This window comes from Anser cygnoides, chromosome 1 (genome assembly GCF_040182565.1).
Source record: "Anser cygnoides isolate HZ-2024a breed goose chromosome 1, Taihu_goose_T2T_genome, whole genome shotgun sequence".
NCBI classification, from domain to species: Eukaryota; Metazoa; Chordata; class Aves; order Anseriformes; family Anatidae; genus Anser; species Anser cygnoides.
The window spans coordinates 142,359,628-142,384,834 of NC_089873.1; the positions used below are offsets into that span (position 1 = coordinate 142,359,628).

At 42.8% G+C, this 25,207-nt stretch overlaps 1 protein-coding gene across 6 annotated transcripts in view; it reads right to left on the reverse strand.

The window, feature by feature from the left end:
• The window catches only part of AFF3 (ALF transcription elongation factor 3), a 339,923-nt gene that overhangs the window by 60,166 nt on the left and 254,550 nt on the right, over nucleotides 1–25,207 (reverse strand). For 4 of the 6 annotated variants that reach the window (XR_010826790.1, XM_066984090.1, XM_066984083.1 and 1 more), the window contains one exon: nucleotides 24,846–24,886. Coding sequence is in view for 5 of the 6 variants with exons in the window: in XM_066984090.1 (XP_066840191.1) it covers nucleotides 24,846–24,886 (41 nt within the window). In the remaining variant the exon portion in view is untranslated. The remainder of the gene's footprint in view (nucleotides 1–24,845; nucleotides 24,887–25,207) is intronic. The other 2 variants (XM_066984089.1, XM_066984087.1) reach the window with 1 other exon arrangement.

Below are 25,207 nucleotides of genomic sequence, written 5' to 3' on the forward strand. Positions count from 1 at the left end.
TGTCACAATATATAATGCTCCTGTGAAAGCGCTGCATTACCTTAGTCGCACCACCTTTGCACAGCACAACTAATAAAGCACGACTGCCAAGAACAGAGTTCATAGGCTCCACCTATATTTTAACACTGTCCTTGGGAGTTGCTTAAATAGTTTGTGCTGACAAGACTGCAAGTATCATCTGACAAAGCAAACCTAAGGTAAATCGGGTCTTTTCAGAAAGTAAGGTGTGCCCTGTATGACTGCAGCTTAATTGCCAGAATAGTCACCAAAGAAAAATAAATTAATAGGAACAGATGCTTAGAAAAACAAGCTATGAAGCTCATGTACACACACACACCCCACCCTCAACAAATTTGAGTCTGGCTAGGGGGTATCTATTTAAGGTCTGGTTGCTACTGGAAGCAGCAGAATCACAGCTCCCACCTTGGATGCCTACGGTAGGAAAGAGAAAAATCACGGAAAAAAACTTGGCTAAAAACCCCTTCTAAAATAAAATGCTACATAGCAATTAATAGTGACATCTTTGTATAAATAGCTCTATCAGAAGGAGCATGTGCCAGGGTATCTGAGATGAAAGGGTCCAATAGACCTGGAGCAGCATTAGCGTGGGGATGAAGTGATTAGTCAGCAGGCTGACAGCTGTGCTAGAAGCCCGGTGCCAGATCCCAATGTATGCTTTCCACCGCTGCCAAATGTTTGCTTGTCGCTCCAGATAAATGGAGCATCAGCAGTGTTTTATTTGACCTGCTCACAAGAAAAATAAAGCAACTCTGACTTCCTCAGTGTGTTTGTCGTTGACCTTGCATCAGCTGAATATGAGTGGAGAGGTTCTCTGGTCCAGGAAAATTAACTCTTTAGTAGAAGGGACCACTAAGAATCTTTTTACTTTGGTAGTATAATTAGTCTTTTAATGTTTCAAAGTATGGTGGCTTAAAAAGAAGTGTCAGCCACTGCCTAAGTGCCCTGTGCTGTCCTTGAAACATGCCCTTGGACCAATGGACTGGAGAATGATGAACAGCTTTGAGAATAGCCTATAAACAGCCATCCTCCTGTCCCCACAGTGAAATTGGGAAACCTTTTCAGGGTGGGTGGTGGGGACAGAAATAAGTTGCAAGTGTAAAAAGTTGTGGAGAAGATTCAGTCAGCACTGCACTTTTCATTTCTCCCTGCAATCAAATGCAATGTTTTTTTGTGTCTTTTCCTTTCTATGCACCCCCAAAGTTTTACTTTCCTCTCTTTTCTTCATCATTTTGATCATCTTGGGAACTTTCTATTTGAGATCCCATCTGTTGTCTAGGTGAGGCCAGCTTCTGCTGCTGGGTAGAAATCAGACACAGTGTTTTTGATTTACACATCTGAAAGAGAATGCAGAACACATTTTTATTTTTTGGATCTGTAATGCCCTCTATTTGTGGGGGCTCTCCTTCACAGTGGCTAAGGTGCTGCAGAAAGAAAACCACACTTCGGATGCGGTGTTACTCAAAGGACTCTCTTGGGAGATATACCCTTTCCTCTTCTCTAATAAGCAGATGAGAAGGGATGCCCTGGCTGAGATCACCTCTGTTACTCCCCTCTCTTATTGCAGAATGGCAACATATACTGAACAGAAGAGAAATGTTGAAAGGACTGTTCTCAATGATCACTGTAGACTTTTTTTTACTTCCATGTTCTGAAGGCAAGAGAGAAAGAGAATAGGGAGGGTAAGCAAATCAATTAACATTCTAGAATATTTCAACTATATCTATACATTTTCATTTTGGAATCTAGCCCTCATGTAATTATTTTCTTTAATTCCAAAAGGCCCAATGAAGGAAAGAAGGCCTAAAGAAGGAAAAAGGACTCTTTTGGGCACTTGTATATGGTACTAGTAGCTGAAACTGTGGTCAGGCAGAGTTCTTCCATATCTGATAAAACTGAAGCTTTGGATCTCTTTCTGGCACTTACTGGTTACTCTTAATAACCAAGTGCATTCTTATGGACATCATTCCTTTACATTTCTTCTTTCCCACCTGTTTTTCTTCCCCACCGTGCTTTGAAAAAATTTGTTTCCTGGCAGCATCAGGAGTTGCTGCATGCAATTGCCAGCTGTCTCCAGAGAGCGTAAGTTCTTTTGCCCAGGTGAGATCAGATTGCTGAGCTCAGGGCTCAGCGGTCAGCTGGTCCCATTAGAGTGGGCTAATGTGAAAGTTGTGAGGCTCTACACAAGTTCTTTTGGTCTTGGGGAAGCAATTGAGGTGCTGAATCCTACCACCTGAAGAACGACTTCTGGACCAATGGCCCTTCAAGAGAGAGAGAGCTCCATAGGGGTCTCTTGTTCACAAAATGTTGTTGTCACACATGACAGTAGGAGGACATCCTTGTGGTTCAGCAAAACAAGAAAATAGGGAGTTTCAGCTGAAGTCAATGAAAATAGGAAGAAAAGTTCAGTTTGGTAAGGGGTGAATGGAAACAGAGTGTAAAGAGTGGCAAAGACTCAGGACTGTTTATAAATCTGCTGTCAGGAGGTCACCTGCAAATCTGAACCAAGGCAATTTGCTGACTTTGTGAATAAATAAGGCATGTGACTCGTACAGTCAGAACTTTACCTATTGTACAAGGCTTGAAAAAAGGTCTGAAAAAGAACATAACTTAGTTAAGGAGGAATTGGACCCCCTTTGTCAGATCGTGATAAAGCCAGACAGTGAGGTATAGGGTGGTGGGTTTGCATACATACAATTTTTCTGCCTTTAACTTACAAGGGACCTAACTGCTACTTAACTTAAGCACTCAGAAATGCCCTCTGGAGATTCTCGCTTTTCTTGATTGACTAGAGGGAATTTACGGTGCTAAGGGCTGCTTAAACAGTATGTATGCATGGTATGCCTAACACTATATCCATTGTGACTTAGATGGGTAGCAAGGGAGGTTTATTTCAGACTCTTCTTCATAATTTACCTTTCAGGGTTCATTCAGCTCCCTTCCACTTGTGCTAAAGATTTGGGGTTTTATGCAATATGAAATCCTATATTAATTCCCGACTTGGTACTGCACTGTTTCATTAGAGCACTATCAAATCTGATCTCTTATCAGACTCAGTGATATGAGTACTCCTCATCTCAGGAACACATTCTCCAATAAAATTTTGCAGGTGGTCCCAGCAGCTTGGTCTTTGGAGGAAGAAGTTTCAACCCTCTGGGAGAGACGTTGTAAAGATAAACATAATTAAGCACTCGAACAGCTCATCAGTGAAAATGTGGACTATCCATCATGAAGTGTCAGAAACTAGGTTGGGCAAAGAGCTTCCTCGAAAGGTTTAGGCAGGATTAATCTTGTCTAGTTATACGAAAAAGGATTAGATGAGCTTGAATTTCTGTGGGTAAATATACAGATGAGGTTGTTAAGAAGCATACATTCTGTGCTTGCAGGTCAAATGACAAGGAGAAAATGCACAAAAAGATATAAAGTAGATAGATATCTGAATAGTCAGAGCAAGGAGCAATGCAAAATGTTCTGTGGAAAATGTAGTGTGGCATTAATCCACCATCTTCAAAATGTCTCATCAGGAGAATTTTATACCACTTCTCTGGAAATCAACCTGGTGGTTGCTTTGCTTGTCTCATTTATTTCTTAAAACATGAAGCATAGATGCACTTCTATCCAAAAAAAAAAAACCAAAAAACCACAAGCGATTCTTGCTGCTGAGTGACAGCTTCATTAAGCCAGAGAAGACAACCACTGCACTGCAGACTAGGAGAATTCTCGTCTGCTTTGGCCTACCATCACCTTATTTCAGAGTTACTGTTAACATAACTCCTGTCATCGCTACCCATCTAAACAGGCAGCCTTTTATAATTTTCAGACACAATTGCACCTCGCTTCAGCACGGCAGTCTTTTGCCTCAGTCAGCAGGGCCCTGGGTATGGCTCTGTATTGCGAGACCTCTTGCTAAACTCTAAGAGTCCAAATACAGATGAACTTGTGCAGATAAAATTACTAACTACCATAATGGCTGTCCAAATGGGTGCAATAAATTTCAGCGTGAGACAAACTCTCTCAGGTTTTACTGACTCTTAATGTTGCTGCTGCCAGCTTTAGTGTTACTCTTTGACTCGAGCCATATTCTGTTGTCTCCCAAAGGTCTTTTCGGCCCGTCAGCTCTAATCAATATGCTGCCTTGAGAAGGAGCTTGTTTTAAGTAGGTTTGCTCACCATAAAGAACCATATAAAGAAAATTTGACTTCTACTCCTTGTCAGCATATATCACTTCCTATGCAGAGCAGCATTTAGATGGTCTGTTAGTTGAATCCAAGTGCTCTCTTTTATATGTTTCAAGAAATGACAAATGCCTGGGAAAAATGCATAGTTGTTCTACAGAAGACATTAGGCAGAGTCAGGAATGGCAAGCAGAACAGCTAATAAAGCCCAGAATTGTAGCAGAGAGGATGTTAAAAGCTAATTACTTTGAGATTATTTGAAGACTTGTAAAAGGTTCTTCTATTCTCCATTCTGATGTAAGTACAGCCTATTTTCCAGCAAAACTATTTCAACATGTTTTTAGAAAGTTGCTGAGGAAATGCTCTTTACCTATTATTGACATACTAGCTCAAAGTAAAGGATGTTTAAAACCAATTTTTTAGCTGTTGAGTATTTGCCCATGAGGTAGCCTTGGGTTTTCAGGGATCTGAGCCACTGGGAAAAAAAACTACTTCCATTCTTCCAGCCAGGCTCAGATTCTTGACCCCGTACTCTGGCTTAGTAGCGTTGTACTTTACAGCTTGGATCAGAGTATGCAGAGGTGTTCATGGAGCCCAGCAATGCTTTGCCTATTGAGGGTATCAGGATATGTCCCACTGAAACGCAGCTTAACAGTGTGCAGATACTTGATGAAGGATTTTAAAATAAACAACAGCCCCTGCTAGTAGCTCTTGCTGTACCTTCCTCAATGATAGTTTATAAAGGTGGCCTGTGAAAAGCAATGAAAAAGTATGATAAGTACAAATATAAAAATCTACGTTAAGAAAGAGTTATGTAAATTGCCCTTTGCAATTCAAAGGAAAAATCAAATGTGAATTGCATCCTTTTGTTAGATGTCATCCTTGGGAAGCAAACTTGATGTTTGTTTATGCACACACAGAATATGAGGAGAGGCAGCAATAAATTACAAAGCAAATATAATTTTATTTGCTTTATTAATCTAGAATGTGGTACCGATGTGTCTGGACTCAGTGGCTCCCCAGCTGCACCCTCCTGCAGGATGTTATCAATCCTCTATTTCTGTAAAATGTGCTACCAACTAGGAGGAAGAGCACTCGAATGGTATGACATTTTAATAAAAAAAATCAGTCTTACACCATGCTGTGTCCTGATGTAGTTATTCTTATATCTTCCAATATATCTTTCAATCCGTATCTCGTATGCTTTGCTGCTCTTTAACTGCTATGCATCTTTTTAGATTTCTCGTGATATTACAATATCAGTAAGGCATGCATAGATGCCTCTGCCTATCCCCTCAATGTGCCTTTTGTTCTCCCTGACTCTCCCAAAGCGGCAGAAAGGAAATGCACACACGGCAGCAGGGAGAGGGCAGGGGAGCAGGGAGAACACTGCTCATCAGTGCTGCATCTCCCTCCCTTTGCCACCGCAAGCTGCCGCCACCTCCTTCCTCTCCCTCCCCGCAGGCTAAGGCGGCCCTGATGGCACTCTGGTCTTCTCGCAGTATCTCAAACACTCCTCCATTCTCCGCCTGCCTGAGGTCCTGCGTGCTCCTGGATGTGCTGTGTGAAGTGGGGGGGGCCTCTTCATGTTTAGTGGTGGGATCCAGCAGGGAGACTCTTGAAGGTGTAGGAGCCGACGTGCACGGCTGCTAGGAGTTCAGTGCCCAGCTGTGAAGATATGCATTCGGCGTTTCTTTAACCATGTACCGGGTCACCTGCCTGTAGCTGGGAGGTGGCTGGGGGAAAGCGGAATGAATATTCTGCACAAGGGCTTTGCAGAGATGATGAGACAGACAGATAGGTTTCCCGGACAGTATGGGTTTCCACTGGCAGTACAGCAAGAAAGAAACTCTTTGGGATTTTTTTACCATCTCGACATGACTCTCACCCCTGCTAGACAAGCCGCAGTTTGGGGAGGAAGATCAAATGTTGGGTCTTTGCCATTAGCTTAGACACTAGGGGAAAGGGCTAGATGACTTTTTTGATAACTAGCATGAAGACCCCAGCAGGCTTCCAGACAGTTTTATTAATCATAAAAGTCATTAAAAATAGCCAGTTCCTCAGGGGCAAAGAAAAAACAAAACCTCAGAAGAATGAATCAGGGCAGGCATCTCCCTTTCCTATGAGCATTCTGTTCACAGTCTGCACTCAAAACTGAAAGGGAATAGTTAAGAGTGAAACTCCCAAGTAATATAACAAAATGCTTTCTCAGGAAAGGGGCAAGCACTTTCTATGGACTTATATTGCAACAGGGAAAGATATCGATGGGCTTTGTGTACAGCTTAGAGACAATGAACTTTTGGACAGTTGACTCTGAGGCTTGCATGTCACGCCCAGAATGAGCAAAATAGTTTTCCCATTTGCCTTTGTGTTTGCCTTTCCCCTTTTGCTTTTTTTTGCTTTCCTCTTGTCTGTCCCTTTTCGCCTCGCTTTCCCTACTCCCCTTGCCTTGACTTTTTTTAAAAAAAATATTTTTATTTTTTATTTTTTAATGGATAGATATTACATTCAGTTGCCTCTATGCCACTGTCAACTGCCTATGCCCTGTGTCTGCAGTCTTTGCAATATGAGTGCCAGGACCATAAAGATATCTCACTTATCTTAAGGCATCTCAAGTTATTTTAGATGCCTGTGTTAAGGTACCTGGATCACTTCTTAACTTTCTCATCCCACAGTCCTGAAGAAATCCTTCCATATGAGCCCAAATGTAAAACAAAGCAGTACTGTCTTACTGTCTTTCTGGCTCTGCAGACAACCAGAATCAAAAAAAATGGTATAAACATTCCCATCAAAATTAGCTTTATAGGGTTGTTGACTGCAAAACGCAATGGCAGTTTAAATGTAAGTATTCATTTCTCTTATTTTAACTGGAAGGGTTTCAGTGGTAAAATAACTGTGGATTAAGATCTGGGACATGAGGCAAGTAAAAAAGAGGCTGGAGGAGAATCAGAGGCGGTGGGAGGGAAAGGAAACTTGCAGAGCTGTTTTATCTGTGGCCTGTGGGCCTACTGACTGAAACATGTACAGTAGGGGAATGATGCAGATCTTCTTTCCAGAAAGACACTTCACTGCAACACCAGACATCATTTTTGGACTGCTGTGGTTTGAGCTTGAGTAGACTCATGTGAGATCCCATGCATCAGTATAAGCAAAGGGAATCAACTGTCTGGAAAGCAGATTTGCAGAGAAGGCTGCGGGGATCCTGATGGAAAAAACAAGTTTACCATAAGCCGACAGTGCTCCCTCACAGTAAAGGTGGCCAATGGCACCCAAGGCTGCAATAGGAAAAGCATTGCCAGCAGGCCAAGGGAAGTGATCCTTCCACTCTACTCAGTCCTGGTGAGACACAGCTGGAGTGTGAGGTCCAGGTCTGGGATCCCCAGTACAAGAGACACTAAAAGTGAGTCCAGCAAAGTGCCATGAAGATGAATAAAGGATTGGAGCATCTTTCATTTGAGGAGAGGCTGAAAGAACTGGGAGGGATAAAATACCTGATGGAAGGGAGTAAAGAAAATAGAGCCAGGCTCTACTTGGTGGTGCTCAGTAACAATTCCATTTAAACATAAGAAAACCTACTGTAGCTGACCCTGCTTGAGCAGAGATTGTATTGGACGACCCCAGAGGCACCTTCTAACCTCAGTCATCCCATGACCCTGTGCATCTAGCTCAGGTATCACAAGCTATGGTGCTATGTGGGAAGACGAAGCTTAGCGGGGTATGTATGATGCTCACTGAAGAAGCTGGATAAATACATAGGAAGTGAACAATCGCTGAGCTCCATTTGGCTGTGAGTGTTCTCCCGTTGTGTGTTTAAAGCTCACTGAGATGGCTACGTAAGTCATTGACTTGACCAAAGGGCAGGCATGGCCTCAGGCACCAGCACTACAGCTGAAACCATGGACCATCCAGACACTGTATGTTGGCAGCCTCACCCACTGCTCCATGCTTCAGCAGGCTACTCCATGCCCGTCAGGGTAAAATTGGTTCTGGGGGTGTTAAGAGATTTACTTGCTGTGTTTGGTGCATTTTACAGCAGGTGGAAGGTGCAGCAGCAGCAGGCTGGAAAACTTATTTCTCCTTCATACATTTCTGGGTCTGTTTCTGAATGTGGTCAGCATTGTCTGAGGCAGCCCATCAGGTCATGCTTTATTTATTTCACCGTACTTTATAGCACTCCCTCCTTCTGTAAAAACTTGCTGTTAGGAGACTGCTTTCCATTTTTTTTGGACTCTCTCTCAAGTGTAGCTGTCTGGCATCACTGCCCAGAGCAGCTGCTGACAATGCCAATGCACTGAGAGCTGCAAAATCCTTCCTTTCTGAAATCAAGAGTAGAAAAGATCATCATGAAATAATGGACTAATGTGGCCGTTCTATCTGTACTGCTCATAAATTAGATTTTGAACCTGGCAATTGCAGGGTAATTAGGAGGAGAGTAGCTTTCCTGCAGGAACATATATTTCCTATTCTGCCTGCCTGCCACACTCCAGTTTAATTTTTCCTTTGTTCACTCAGCTCAGAGAACTGCAATTACCAAAGGTGATAGCCTAGTGGCAATTTTCGAATCATGAAGAGACTTAGCACAGAAAAAAAAAAAAAGGACAGGTATCACTAGTAATTAAAAGAATTTTGAATTAGAGAGACTATTCCAATAATTGCTTTTGTACGATAATCGCCACCACATAAGCTCTCCTTATGAATCACTAATACAGTGAAATAACATTACTGTGGAGCATGAGCTGAAAAAGACAGCTCTCCTAAACACATAAGCTCCTGAAAGCTCCCAACAGACGGGTGATGTTTGTGCAGCCATTTCTGAGTGGTAGGTGATGCTGCAGTGCTGATCACTAGCAGACACGTGGTTTTTAAGCCTTCCTTCCCCCTTTGGCCCCATCAGAGAGGCACAGGAAACAGAGCAGGAATTCCCATCTCGGGTGGCCAGAAGAAGGTTTCATATTATTGAAATAGATGATTTCCTTCATCCAAGAGCCTCTGAGGAGCATAAATTGTGAACAACATCAAAGCAAGTGAAAAGTTTTAGAGCAGACTGTCAAAGAGACTGCTGGGGTTTCCTTGGTAGATTTCCATTTTTTAAGGGGTCTCAGCAATTTACTTTCCTTCTCAAAACAATTCCATATGTCTGTGGATTATTTAAGGTTGTTTTGATTTTTGTTGTCATGGGTTTTGAAGAAACAATATCACAATTATTTAACATAGGGAAATAAAGTTAGACAGCGCCTGGAGTTACAAATTACCGGGATGATCTCATGGACTAAGACTTTGCACACTTACTCTGTGCTCTCCAGGGTTAGACAGCATGATTCTAGGTAAAATGAAAAGCAGCAAAGCTATCTGGAAATATGCATTGGTCCAATGCTGCACAAATACAGCAACTAACCATTTAGGTTGCAGTAACTGATTTATTTTACAGGACGAAATACACCAGCAAGTACGACACAAGAGTAAGGGCTGTGAAGTACATTGGCTCAGACTTGAAGTGGACCCAAGACAACTTTGTTTAATGATTATTGAAACTCATCTGTTAAAAAGCACAAAGGCCAGCTGTTGTCTTAGATTAGAAGTCATCAAGGCAAGCTGTGAACTGATTCATATCAGCTTCCTCACTTAAGGTGAAGAAGTGACTGTCATTAGACAAGGCGTGGAGAGGGTGTGTGTGCCAATGAGGTTATTAGCAAGTCCCTAGGAGGTGGCTCCTGCTGAGTGTGGGTTTTAAGTGCTCTCCCTGCACAGGAAGGTTGGCGTTGCTCACTGACCGTGCAGGAGACCATTGGTCACACCCCAGACAATAGTCCCCATCTGCAAAGATACGGGTATATTCAGCAACGATCTACAAACTAGAGACCAGGCTGCATTGGCCATGTGTCGGAAACTAGGCTTCATCTAGTGGAGTAAGTAAGATAAAGGATGGGGATGTGAGAAGTGCTACCACTTCTCTGGCTTGTACTGTCATCTGAGACCGGGAGAAAACTGTACTTCTCAGCTGTACCCTGCCTTCGCTCCTCCTGATGTCTGTGGAGAACCTGACCAAAGAGCCCAAGGTCCCCAGGGGAGAGGCTGACCTCACAGCGAGACTGTCCAAACAAGTCAGATGCCTGCAGTGTGCGACCAGGGAGGAGAAGCCAGTTTAAGCTCGGTCATTATGCTTGTCCCAGCTTCTGCTGAGCTGCGCTGGCAGCCAGCAACTATACAACATAAAGATCCATTGGAAGAAAGCACGTCTGAACACTTCCTTTTCTTTTAAGGAAAGGATCCCTCCTTATTTCACATGTGCATAAGTGCATAGGTGTTTGGCCAAAAAAAAGGAAAAGGGGAAAAGGTCTATATTAATTGTTTCCTAGCCTAGCACCAAATGCCAGACCCTTAAATCTGTCATTAACTCCTGGTGAATTATTCCAAAAGTTATTCATAGTTCCTACCCAGTAATTCTTCAGAAAGCATTTTTCATAAATGTTGAGTCTAATATAAAAGCTGCGACTGTGTATCATTTTCAGTGACATGTGATTCGAGTTTGATGATCAGGAGTGGATAAGAGCAAAAGTCTTGATTCAGGTTAATCATGTGATGTAAGAAGGAAATGCTAAACTGGGCATCACTAATGAGCTCGCTCTGAGGGGTGTACTACCCTCGGCTGAACCACACCAGCATTAGTCCTCCATGCACCGCTGGCAAGGATTGAAGAGTATAGTCCTTGATTGCCTTAGTCAGTGCCTTGCGCCAACATTCATGGGGAAGTTGGTCGAAACACGAGTTGGCTTCTCTTCAGTTTTTCCTCATGCAAAACTAACGAAGTAGTTCTGTCTCATGTCAAGCTTATAATTTAAAGCTGATTACCTTCTGCATTTTTTTTTTTTAATTTTTTTGTAACTCAAAGCTCTGATTCCTTGGTTCAGGTCTTGATTGTGACCTTGATTTGATGACTGTGTTGCCCATCATTAATTAGCTTGTTGTGGTTCTAGTAATACGGTGATGTATTTTACATTTGTTTGCTTAGTTTTAGTGCACAGCTCTGGTTCATTTGGTCCAGTTGTAACATGAGTCATGTCAACCGAAGATCTAACTTCAGTAAGATACTTACTAGCTATGTGGTTCTGCAAACAAACAAATAACTCTACTCCCCACAAGATGGTAGCAACATTAAAACAATGTTATTAAAATGCTGTCTTAGTTAGCAATTAAACTAAGAACCCCTCAAGGTTGCAATACTACTTTTAACAAGCTCTTTACCAGGTGCAAGACAAACCTGAGGCAATCCCTTCCTAACCAAGCAAACCCCATTTACATCTCAGCTTTGGAAACATATGTTGTTAGTTTTAGGATTTCAGTTGCCATGCAAGCTGGGTGTCACTTCAAAAAAAAAAAAAAAAAAGAAAAAAAAATAGGAAAGTGTGACATTTGGGGGGTAATTATTTTTCAGCACAGGTGCAGAGTGCATTTGAGTACCTTAAATGTTCACACAAGCTGAGCTTTGACTCAATCAAACTGCAGCTTACCACAACTTGAAAATAGTGTCATAAAATCTCTTCTTTCAGGCATGGTATGGCCTCAATAAAAAGTACCATAGAATTTCTTAGTTTAACAAGGGCTCATCTTTTCTCCTTCCAGCTTATACTTTCCCCAGTGATCTCCCTTTTTACATTGGCCAGGCCAACCACATCTCACCACTTCTTCATCCTTGTAGCCTTTGGATTAACTGGAGAAAAGGCTGGTGGGTCCTGACATTTATGGCTTTTGCAGTTGCTAGTCCGTTTGAGGACTAGCAACTCCCAATTCAACAGTTGCACATTGCTGCATGATACCCCTGTGCAGCTCAACTCCAAAGCAACCAAACATGCATTGTGGCACTGTAGTATATATTCTCCACATGGGGCAGTGGGAATTAATTTTCTGGATGTTTTCTCATTTAACCATAAAGGGAATAGAATTTGCTGTAATGTATTTAAAAGACTGATGTAGTAAATTACTGGCATATGAACAATTCAAAACAGATCCCCAATTTACTATTGCTCCATGTTGATACCAGACTTTTGGCCATAAAAACAACCCCAATAATTTGGGTAGGGCAACTTTGTTCTAATTGCCTGGTAAAATCAACCTGGAGACCTTACACAAGCAGAGGAGGAGAGTAATGTACAGTGGCCAATGACAGAAATTTTTCATTGCTCTTATAATACTAATAAATGGTTAATACTACATTTTGGCCAAATGTAAGGAAAGGATAAAATGCATTTCATTGAAAATTATGTGGTGTTGGCTCAGCTTAGCTTTCTACATTGAATGCTAAGACACTCGCTTGCTTTAATGCTGCCCTTTGTCTGCACAGGTAAAGAATATGCATGGGAATAGCACAAGGCTGCAGGAGGGGGGCAGATAACCTTGCAACACAACTGAGACATTCCTGGATAATCAGGTATCAACCTTGTACTTTTCACTGGCATTAAATCCCTTATAATTACTTAAGAAAATACATACATTTTTTACACAATACTTGGAAAATATTGGCAGTATAAGGTTAAAATTCAGTGGTAGCTGACAGGCAGATAACATGCTAATACAGAAAATGGCATAAAAAGACAAGTTGAACCAAAGGTCACAGTACATCTCTGTATCAATTACAGAGTGATAATCTCAGAGGAGTATTTAGATTTTGCTGCCTTCTCAAACTGTTCTCTGGGCATGCACAGCCGACGTTGCAGTTGTTGTTTTCCTCTTCAGCTTAAACAGAGAGGGGTGCTGTGTTGTGAATCCCTCCAACAGGAGGAGAAAAAGTGATTCAACAGCTGGAAGAGTCCCACAGGAGTTTCTTCTGAGAGCTCCACCTTTCAGCATTCCTATTTCAAAAACATGGGCTATGGCCTTCATGTCAGAAGCCCAGCACTCTTCTTTTCTGTACACTGCACCTCCTAATGCAAGTCCTGAGAGGTATTTGCATGAGGGATTTGCACCAAGAAGTTTCAAACTGGAAAAATGAGTGTGCTTGTTATTAGTTTCAGCACACTGGGAAGCTGCCAGGCTTTTACAAAACTGCTCATTTTCTGAGTCTTAGCTCTTTTAGCTTGCCTTTTTTTTTTTTTTTTTCTGAACAGAGTACAAGTTCTATCTTATTAAGTGAAAACAATAGAGTGAGAAGTTGGAAATTGCCAGGAAGCCTGGGAAAGACCGACACTCAGCCGAGATTTCATCCCATGTTTTCCTGTTGACCTCACAGGCTCTCAACACAAGAGCACTGAGTACATTAAAGAAAGGCCACAGTCTCATTTGGTCCTGTGAACATTGGCAATATGTTATGAGGACAATATACAAGCTTGAAAGGGAAAAACCACAGCAATGTCCTCATGCCCTGGAGGTTTTGTCTGGTGCGATGCTGTTTAACCAGAGCTCTGTGAGGTTTTAAATGGCCATATGAGATTTATAGTAGGTCATGACCAGATCTCTTTTCAGGGCAAAGTTTGAAAAGTCCATTTGTCTCAAAATTTAAAAAAAAAGAGTCTGGTAATTCTCCAAGGTTTTTCCTCTTCCTTCAGGCAACTATTTTAGCCTGGCCTGAGTTCCTAAACCCTCCCCATGAGCCCTTTTAATGTGGGAAATATTGTCCTAGTATCTGCTATCAAAGGAATAATACTGTGGATACAAATATTTACAAACCCTCTCTAGCTCCACATGGTCAGTATCAAGCTTATTACCTTTTAGAAGAAGGGACATCATGACCTTAAAAGAAGTGGCTTCAGGAAATCAGCATTTGAGGGCATTATTAGCGGGGATGAGTGATGGTTGTTACGGGGAACGAAAGGGAGAAGACTCAGCGGACATGCAGAAAACCTCACCATGGAGCCGGTGGCTGAGGGGTGGCCCTGGCTGGGTACGTGGCAGTGACGTCCCCCTACTGATGTCCCACCACATGCTGGTAAAGTCTTGTGCCAGTGTCCTTGGGGCTGTGAAACCAGACAGCTGTCTTGGCCCCACATTGTGGCCATTTCTCCCATGCAGTAGGAAGGTAGGCCAACCCCCTCCAGCGACTGTGTCCATGTCAACTTTTTGGAAGTGGGTGCTGAACTGTGTCCTGGGGAAGGCTCCACGTGTCCTAGTGGGGTTGGAGTCGTTTTGAGGAGCAGTGAAAGGGCAGACTTGACAGGCAGGGAGGCAAGGCACTGTGAGGAATGGTCAGAGAGCCAGCAAGGGAGGTTCTGGGATGAGGTCCCTCAGGAAACTGATAGGGGAAATTTGAGGGCCAGGCTGGGAACATCATGGAGAGTTGGGGGAGAGAAGGGGGTGATGCCTGTGGTAGAGGCTCAGTGTCTTTTTCCTCATACCTCTCTAAAGAGGTTGTGGAAAGGAAGAAAAAGGAAGATGTGACCTCCTGCAGAGCTGCTGGGAGCCAGGCACTACCATCAGCACCGTCAACAGCCATCACCTATCCAGGTATGGACCAACACAGATCTCCCCGGTCATGTACAGTGTGAGCTAAAGCCAGAGCTGGTGTAGATACTCACAAAAGCGAATTAAAGTGTCTTAAAGGATCATTACAAAGCTAGAGATTTACTTGGCAGGTCTCTATGACTTCTGGGGTGATTTTTATCTGTTGTGTAAATCAGAATCATGGGATTCTTTTACCCTTCTCTCTCTCTCTCTCTCTCTTTTTTTTTTTTAAATTGACAAACTGTTTGTTCATTTAGAGCAGTTATGCTTGATTGTCCCAGTAAATAATAAGTGAGTGCTATTCGTGAATTATTGTGCTGCTGGATTTCCACAGAGAAGGGCCTATTCTCTTCTGTGTGAATGTGTGTGAAGAGGGAGTCCCACAGGCATGAAGAAAAGTTATACATTTGAGTTGAGAATGAAAAAGACCTTTAACATCTTTACAGCAATCTAATACAAAGGTACACTGGTACGAAAAGTAAATTTCATTAGGCAGAAAATACCTTCCTTTAAAATAAATAATTTTCCAGTTTTGCTAAAATGCCAGAAGATTACAGACTATATTAAGGATAGCATGTGTCTCATTTAAATCATATCCCTTGGAAAAAAAAAATCTAATTTACTTTAAGTAATTTCTATTTATTTCTGCCTTTCAAAATTATATCATTTTCAGGTTATAAAAATGTAATGTCTGAACCTAAACTCTTTACACCTAGTTTCAAGCCAGACCTAATTTTACATCTAAGTTAAAAACACATGAGAGCACACAGTCATAATATGATCTGGCCCCTCTCTAACTGCAAAAAGGGCAGCCTACTATAAATAGAGTCCTTGAGAGAAGGAAGGTCTTCCTTCATTTTGAGAAGGATTTTGAAATTTCATGCCATTCCAGTTTGGAACCAGGCCTTCCAATTCTGATTTTTCCCATGAAACAGAGCCCCAGAAGAAAGCAATAATAGTGAAAAATAAGCAGAAAGTGTTTGTTCTGAACATTTGTGAAGAAAATGTCACCAGGCAGACCTCCTGGAAATGCTGGCTGGGAGAGAAACCTTGCAACTTTGGAAATTGAGCCATTTGAGCTTTTGACATCTCGGTTTCCATCAAGAAAGGTCCAGCGGCTGAGGAGCCCAAATGCAGCCCTTCTCATTTGGCTGCCAACAAGTGTGTCGGGGGAGCTGATAGACAGTCAGGATGAGCTGAACAAGAACTGTAACCAGATCCTGAAGCCTGAGCTGCGTGCCGGCTATGCTCCTCTAAAGAATTCACTTGTGCAACCTTTGGAAGCAACGTGCTTTTTAAGAGCTGGAAATGTTTCCAAACTGCTGATGGCAGGTCGTCCGTGGATGAACACTGAGATAACACTACTGTACTCAGTGGAGTTATTTCAATTTGTACCACTGAAAATCTGGTCACTAAAATTTAAAACAGAGTTTTAAAGTGTGGAGTTCAGTGTAAAGTAAGAATCATTGCTAGTGTGCTCCTATCTGAGCCACTGATGAACCGCACAGAGAATTACTGTGGGACTCAGAACGTTAAAAACAATTACATGATTTAAGCTTCCATTTCATGCAGAAAAATCCCTCAATCATCCTAAACCAGAAACTTGTCATTTTTCTATTTACTTTTCACATCTACCATGAAAAAATGCTCCCTGCTGCCACAAACTACTTGGGTAAACCAAGAGGTTTGCATGCAAAGCCAATTTGTCAATGTTGGCTGAAAAGCATATAAACATACCTCCTCCTCCTGATGTCTGCATGAAAGACGTTTCATATGCACGGAAAAAGTATTCCTCTTTAACCAGCTCAAGACCTACAGCTTGGTATAACATTCCCTACCCACCAACAACTCCCAAAGATTTTAATTTGGCTTCTGTGTACATCAGGAATGTGAGGTCGAGTCCCTTCTTTGGAAGCTCCGCAGGACAGAGAACTTCTCTGAATGTAGCTTTGCTTCAGTATCTAGATTTCATTGTACTCCACAGGAAGAAAGAAGTTGTTTTTAGAGGAATGAATGAAAAAAAAAGTATTTCTCAGATGGAGAGAGACTTTTGCAACCACTAGTACCTCCATGATTCTGGGAATAAGACCGATGGGTATCTGTAACTGGGCTGTGGAAGAGCCCCTTCACAAAATTGCAGTAGGAATTCGGTGGTCCTCAAGAGACTTAGATATTATTGTTTTGGCCAAAAGTCTCAACCATGAGGTGACCTGAAAATAGCAAGCATTGCCAAAGGAAGAGGAGCCTGGAAGCTGACAAAAACAGTTTTGTGAATCTGATCCATTTTTCAGAGTTCTGGATGTGGGTCTTTCCCAAGACTTTCTTAGACAAGGACTTCTCTAGAGGTACCCAGCTTTTCTATGAGACTTGGTGGATCACACTGAGCTTCAGGACCCTACCAGCCTGCTGCTGTACATTGGCGTATGTAAAATAACTAAGTGGGAAACTGTTTTTTCTTCCTTAGAGCCCTGTCAGACTTAAGAGATGTTCCCACTTTTCTCTGTGAGGAAACCCAGGCTGCTTAAAGACCACACTTTTCTTTTCTTTCACTGAAATGCAAAAAATCTAGAACAGCAAACCCTTCCTCAGCAGCGGAGTAAATCCAACTCTTCTGAAAGTCAAGGAGCGAGGAAAGGATAAAAGCTTTCATACAGCCTACATCAACTCCAAGGCGGTTATGAAGAAAAAGCAGAGGCACCTGATTAGACTGCATGGGGGAGGAAAGTGTCTCAGACCATGACAATACAATCTCCTCACAGGAACATCTCAGGAGTGATTCAGCCACACAATGATCACTGTGGGGAAATCTGGGGGAGTCTCTTTCTTTGTACATACTGTCCTTTCCTTTTGCCTGTGAAGAACTGGGCTGCAGTTCTGCTTATCCTGTGTGGTGTCCTCTTCACCCTTCAAAAAGCAAAGGGCCAGCCAAGGTGCAGACTATGTGTATCCCAACTGGGGGCCAAAAGACACCATACTGAGGAGTTCCTTGCCCTCTGTGGGCACAATCACAGCTCTGTTGGGGGACTGGCCTCCTACAGAAAGTGCCCGCTCTCCCCCAGCCTAACCTGGGCTCTCCTTTCCTTTTTACCTCCATTGTTGCCTTGCTAAGAACAAAGCCAAGAGCAAGGAGAAAATGCTCTTGAAGCTAAAATTTAAAATAAATAAATAAATAAAATATATATATATATATGCCCTATATATACATAGGGCAGCGGGCAAATAGCCTTACAGCAACAAGTCAAACAGAGATGTTCAGCTACAATTTCTAAATTACCTTTGCAAGAGGCAAGAAAAAATCACTCGACTGAGCATATCATCCACGGAGCTGGTGGGGCTGGTGCCAGAAAAACCCTGTTGTGCCTTGCTGATTACTGAGCGATTAAAGCTTGAAGGGGGCATCTCCTTCCACCTGCTGCAGGGACAGCTAGCTTGCTGACAGGGAACTGAAATTTCTCCTTCATGTTGCTGTACCCGCTCTGGAGACTCCCTGAGCTCCAGCTAGAACATGGTCGACAGACACAAAAGGGTCAAAAGCCCCCCACTAACGTCATGTATCTGGGCCAGGCTGAGGTGACGCTGCTTGCTACGAAATTTCAGCATTTCTTAAAATACGGTGGTAATGGAAGTGTGGTGATTTGTGGGAACAGCATGATCCCCGGTTTCCTGCTATTAGTGCTGTGTAAACCTGAGCTCTTTTTCTTCAGACTGCCAGGAAATAGATACAAAAGTATTTATAAGATTTCACTTTTGCAGCATAGCACTAAAAATAGCACAATACATCATTCATAGTACAGGTCTCTCTATTCTCTTATCCTACTGCTGAAGAAAGAAAGGCATAATGTTATCAGCTAACTGCCCTCCCTGCCTCTTCCAATAAAGCAAGTTTCAGCTACCAGTGTTGCTATCAAGGTTAAAATCCCCTTTGTTTTACAACATGTTCATTGCTTAAGGGCACTGTCATTGCCCAAAGGGAGCATAATGTTCAAGTCTCATTGAAATATCAGTAAGTAATATCAATAATAAAGAAAACACAGAATACATTAACAAATTCACTGCCCATAGCTATGTATCCATGATATATGGGAGCGGTATTCAGAGCATCAGTTCAACAATACTTTAAGTCAGTGCTCCTTTGACCCGTGCTGATGAAGATGGACAGACAGGTTACAGAAGATTATGCCTCCAAGGGTCATAAAAATGTAGAAGGTTCCCAATTGCAAACTGATTTTTCAAAGACAATTACCTGCATGATTTAACCAGGCGGCCATTTATGCCTTCCAGGTTTCGTATCATTAATGTTTGTTTCCTCTTGGATTTTTACTGTTTCTCCTTTGCTCACCTTTTTTTTCTTTTTCTTTTTGCTTCATGTACACACATTAAAAAACTCTCTCACACTTCTTGTCCTAGGTGATTTATTCCCAAGAAATTAAATTACATTTTTATAAGCCCGTGTTACTGCAAATGATAGTTGAAGATTTGCTGAAAAAATTAATTCCTGATCTGTTGCCGTGAAGAGCCCTTGCTAGCACTGCACTGACTCTGTCTTTCAAAACCAGATGGAAGCAGTCCAACGGTATGATTAACTTCTTAGTCCCTGCAATTTCCTATTGCTCTACTTGCCCTAGATTTCAGGATTGACCTCCTGCTTCACTGCAAAATGCACAGTTGCTCAGCTTGATAAATCACATGAATACTTTTTTGATCACAGTTATCTACTATTTACTACATACCCAGTGAGGTTAATCATATGCTGAGGCACTTCATATGCTGCACGCATATACACTCTTCTTCCCAATAGCACTTTGCATATTCTTCATGCTGCCAGCCAGCAATGGGACCTGTTTTCCCCTTACCAATATTTAAAAGACCACAGTCATGCACCTTGTCTCTTTTTCACCCCATGTTAATTCTGTAATTATCCACACATGGATTCTTAAAAGAACTAGCGAGCCAAAGAAAATACATGAGAAATTACTAGTCAGACCTTTCTTTTAGCAGACAGATATTTTTCAAAATGCTAATGTTTCTGTGAACTAGAACCGATCGTCTCCCCTCTAATATCTTTGGGGAGCTATTGAGAGTGCATGGGGTTGCCCATAGGGAGCTGCGAAATGTTTGGCTATCATGACAGCAAACTGAAGAAAAAATGCAGCTTAACTTTTCTTTCTCTTTCTCTAAACACCAAAGGAATTTCAGTATTTAGTATAGCAGCTAGGGCCCAAAATTGCTAAAATTCCCTGGAACAGCTCTGCTTCACCTTCTCATGCAGCTTTTCAATACATCCAAATTGCATCTCCAGAGCTATTGTAGAACAGTTCCAAACAAACACCAGCAACAGTCAAGGCATGGGAAAGCATCCAACGGTGAATGGATGAGTGCTACAGATCTCGCTTGCAAGTTAAATAAAAGGAAATAGAACCCAGTTTTACAGAGATATCTATTCCTTTTTATTCCAAGCCTTCCACACAGGCTCTTTTCTGAAGTCCGTTTTCACCAATTCACAGCAGACTCCAGTAAGGGAAATAATATCCTATATGCAATACATAACATTACTCTTGTTCAAGTTCTGTACCTAGGAGGGCTAAGAAACTCTAGATCATTTCTGCCATGAGATGCAGCACCTGTCACCCTTTGCTACCCTGTACCAAGTGGGAGGGTTGCAACTCTGGGGCACCAGCATTTCCAAACAGCCTAGCTTTCACGTAAGGGATTAATGGCAAATCCATATCCCCTGTCAGAGATATTCTCTTTCTTTTTTTTTCCTTGCAAAGATAATCTTGAAAGTACAAGCAATGTACTAACTCTGCTGGAGGGAGCCATGTGTTTGTTTCTACGGCAAAGAGCACCATGCGTGCATGCTCTTCTCCAGCCAGCCTTTGCATCCCCCATGATCTCAGTTCCTTCACTCTCTGCTGGGACACGGATCAGCTGTCCTGAGCCAAGGCTTCCCCTCGGCTGTCACTGGTCGCACAGACCTGTCACATCACGGCTTGCTGGCCAGCCAGCGAGCTGAGTCACTCCGCTAAGCTGACCGCGTAGCTTCGCGAGTGGAGGACTCACAGCATGAAAGGCGATGTTATCAAACAACTCAGTCCAACACAGAAGTATGTGGGTGACATGAAGCACGTGAGTATTTTTGCTAGCTGCCACCAGGCTATTTACGTCCTTTAGGGTATCACAAGTTTAACTGCTTTGCTTAATCACAGCTCGAGCAGATACTCGAGAACAAGAAATCTTTGGCTCAGTCCACCGAAAGTTTTAGGGCTGCTTGGACAGCTGTGTTCCCTACTTTAAATGATCTATTAAAAGTCTACATTGCCTCTTATTGTTGCCTTAATTCTTTACAGGCAGTGCCTCCCAGGCCTCATAACTCAAATGGTGTATCTCAATGTGGCTTTGTCTGAAGGAGAAGAGCCATGCTACAGATCCCGCTGGACTAATCACCGACCCTGTTGCTGCTTACAGTATCAGGGGAATGGAACGGATTGTCCCAGGTCAACCTTTTCCATTCAGTGTTCCTCACAGCTGAGTGCTAGATGCAGGCACACACCTGTGAGAGGTAGTTCGGCAGCACCTCTGCCTCCAAACCATCTCTCTGCCTGCAGATGTGTTGCTCTGCTGCTTCTCATGACCCATCTCTCAGTTCTGCACACCCATCTTGGGACTTGGTAGGTTGGGTTGATGGTTGGACTTGGTGATCTTAAAGGTCTTTTCCAACCTAGATGATTCTGTGATTCTATGATCAGCACTCTGGAGGACAATGGGGACAATTTTTTTGTCCCTCAAGACCTCTAATGCAACTAGTCAGACCTGTTAGGGTAAACCAGATCATGCCTGGCATAGCCTGCATTTCAGTGTCCTATCAGCGACCAAGCATGGATGGAGAGGGTATGGTTACAGGGAAATGTAAAGTACACCCCACAGGAAGGTGGACAAAAGGTCAGATAGGCTTTGAAGCTCACCAAACCTCATGAATGGAGCTCTTCTACAGTGCAAAACTGGTGTTTGTGTTGAGACGCCTTGTCTATCAGCAGCCCAGGGTGGTAAATCAAACAGTTTTATCACAGCCTGTACTGAATAGTTCAGGCCTCGATGAAACACATATATAAACCAGGTGCTGAGTGCAAGCTGGTAAGCTGGCTCTTACCAGGTAGGGTGGAAGGGCTGGCCAGCACAGCAGCACGGTGGCTGGGCTGCGCGGGTCCCCTCACTGCCAGATCAGCTCCCACCTCTGCTCCTGGGTGAGGGCGGGCAGAGCTAGCAGGCTCTGTCTGCATCCTCCACAGTAGGGACACAAAGAGGATAATAGACTGGGCCTGTGAATTAAGCGTGTCCCATAAGTACCACCCAGGCACTGCAGGGAATGAGACAGCTTTTCCCTATTACACCGAGAGAGGAAATTCAGCGGTGGCACAAGGCTTTCCTCTAAGCATCCAAGACTCTTAGTCAGACCCACTTGGCCTGCACTACAGCACAGAGAAATAAAAGCAGCTAGGGGAATAGAAGTGCCGTAGGACCACTGTAAATCTTTACTTCATGGAAAATCTTATCTTGTACATGAATATGAGCTGTGAGTAAATTTAATGTGTGGATTAAGTACTGTGCGGTCTCCCTCATGGTGGGCTTTTCAGCCGAAAAAGAACAAAAGAATAATAATGAGTGTTGTGTTTGGGTATGATTACAAACATCTGTAATTTACAGCTGGACATTCCCCATTGCAAATGTATCCAGCAAGCAAGTGCTTCTGGGTTAGCGAAACAGCCTGCAAAAAATTAGCTTTTAACTTCAGTCCTGAGGTCAGAGTGCTGGGACCAGGGGAGTCAATAATAAAATCTATTTAGCTCAGTGGGATTAAGCAGGTTTAAGAGCTGGCTTAACCACACTGCTCACTGTTAAATAATAGCAGAATGCATTGAGTATTTTAGGTACAGACATTTTTCTTAATTTAAAAGCTATTCAGGCAGTGGATTCGAGAGTCATGCCATTGAAGATATGCTAGCACTATACCATTAAGGTGTATGAGTTAAATTTTTGTACTTCTCTGTCCCAGAAATTGAGCAATCTTTATAGTTAGACCACTTTACTGAAAAGCATAATAAAATTAAAACCAAGCTGTGCTGTATAAACATTTAAGGTTTTCCATGAGAGAATGAAAAGTGAATGGGGCCAGTGCATCTTTCCTGACAAAACAGTCAGTGCATGTGCAGAGCAACCTGTCTTCTGGAAGCAGAAAAGCTGTTTCAGTCGAGCTTCTGGGTCACTAATCTTTGTGTTTGCACATAAATCTGCTGGGGGTTACTGTGGCAGTCTGAAAACAAGACTGAGTGCAGCACACTGAAGAAATCAATGGCTACAGGTTTAAAAACTCCCCTTTTTTTGCCTCTTTCAGTTTAGCTAACTGTTAGCTTTTTAACAGAACCTGAAAGCAAAAACTGAAATGGGAACTACTGGAGAATAAATTTGAAAAAAGAATGGTGGGTGAAATTGCCGAGAGCTTGATTTAACCTGCCACCTCACCTCCCTTGGCGCTGGGACGTGCTGGTGTGTGGCCAGGCACTCGTCGCTGCTATTGGGACACAAGCACTGAGCAGCAACATCACAGAGGCAATCCCTTTAGCCAAGGCTAGGCAGACCCTTTACAGTGCCAGTTTTGGGCCCCTGCTCAATGCAGAGAGGTTCCTCACCCCCAGTGGGTCTGGGACCATCGATCCTCTGCTCTTCCTAGGGGTGTCAGTGCAGGGCTGGGGGCTTGCTGACTGCTTCCAGGGGCGGTTCTGTGGGAATGCTCCTTGCTCAGCCCAGGGGAAGGATGCTGAGAAATGCCTCCCCACACTGTCACAGCATTGCCCCACCACGTGTGAAAGCTGCTTGGCCTGGTGGCTGAGCTTGCACACCTCCAGAGAGACGGACACGATGCTGCCCTGACTCCTCTTTCTTTTTGCATTTGTCCCCATTACAGCAAATACTCGTGTGCTCTACAACCCAGCCAGTGATTTCACCCGCATCCCATATGTTTCAGTCTGTTTTTTGTTTTTTTTCCTTAAGGGGGGCAAAAGAAATCCTAAACAAAATGGTGTTTGTAAACTTGGCAGAGGTGGGGGGGGGGGGGAAGGTTGATAATTTTGGCAGTCTTAGCCTCAGACCAGAGAGAAATGTTATTCATCCGTGCACAAGATATAATTCAGCCTAAGTGACAGGCTCTGCTCTGGAGAAATCCTGGCCTGAGCTGGCTTCGAGAGTCAATTACTGCTTATTCCCAGGGAGGCGGGGGGCGGGGGGCCAGGCGGAGCGCAGGGGGCTGCCAGCAAGGCAGGGGGAAATTTACTCTGTGTCAGCCTGCATGACACAGTACCTCATTTGTGGATAAATGTAAATCTGCTGGTTCTTTTTCACAGGCACTAAAACGTACAGTCTCTCCTTCCCCTTCCCTCCCCCCTGTTCCCAAAACTGGAAAAGAAATCAGGACCGTCTTAGAAAGCTACCTTATATTTCAATCAATCCTCTTTCATAAAAGTCATTTAAGGTAAATACCTGTGCAGATTACGGCCCAACTATAACATTTACTATGGCCCGAATCCTGAATTCCTTGCTCAGGCCAGTTTCCCATTGAAGTTGATGGAAATTCGCTTGAAAAAGAGCTGAGTAAAACCTGAAAGCTGGCTAAGGATTTGGTCCCTTTCTTATCTGCCTGAAGCACTGCTGCAGTTCCAGAAGAAGTAAAAAAAATGAATTAAATTCCTCTAAAATACTGATCCCTCACAACTTAAGGGGTAAAAAAAGGCATTGTTTTTGTGCCTGAAATGTACGGAGTATCTCATCACAAGAGGAGCAATTCCCAGGGAAAGAATTTGGAAAAAGTCAAAAGAGAACATCTCAAAATAAATGAAGTACTTATTGCTGAAAAATGAGCTTAGATATATCTCAGCAAACTCTAAAGCTGAGAATTTACTGCATCATTCATGCCTTCTCCAGTAAGTTTCTTATCTCTCGTTTGGTATCACAACAAGGGATTCTGCATACTCTGTATGAAATACAACAAGACTGTGATTTTTGCAGTAATAAACTCTACACATGCATGACAAATCCAAGCATGCAAAATGTTTAACATCCCAGTTCGCAGATACTTTGGGGACAAAATCCGATTATGAGTTATATGCCACAATAAATAGGGCTCAACGTTTCATAAAGCAATTTATAGTTCATAAAAATGACAAAATGTACCTGTCAGACAGAACGCGGAGAGCAGATCTCTGTGCTGCCTGCTGGAAGAAAGGGCAGAGATGTTTATTTTATATTCTGACTTTAAAATTACGAGTACAATCAACACTTTAAAAAATGCGTTACACACATTTTTGTCACGTGTCCAAATTTTAAAGTACTAGCAAAGTAGCAGAGAGTCTACAGCAAAATGGACATTCCAGCCCGGTAAATGTAAGAACACTTTGTTAAGTACGCCATAAACCAGGAGATTGTCAAAGCACAGCGCAGTATTTGAGGTCTGAACTACTCTATTTAGACGGTTTTCTGCAGGTCTCTGAAAACTCTGCAGGGCTCAGCTCTCTTCCTTCCCCTCTCCCGCTTCC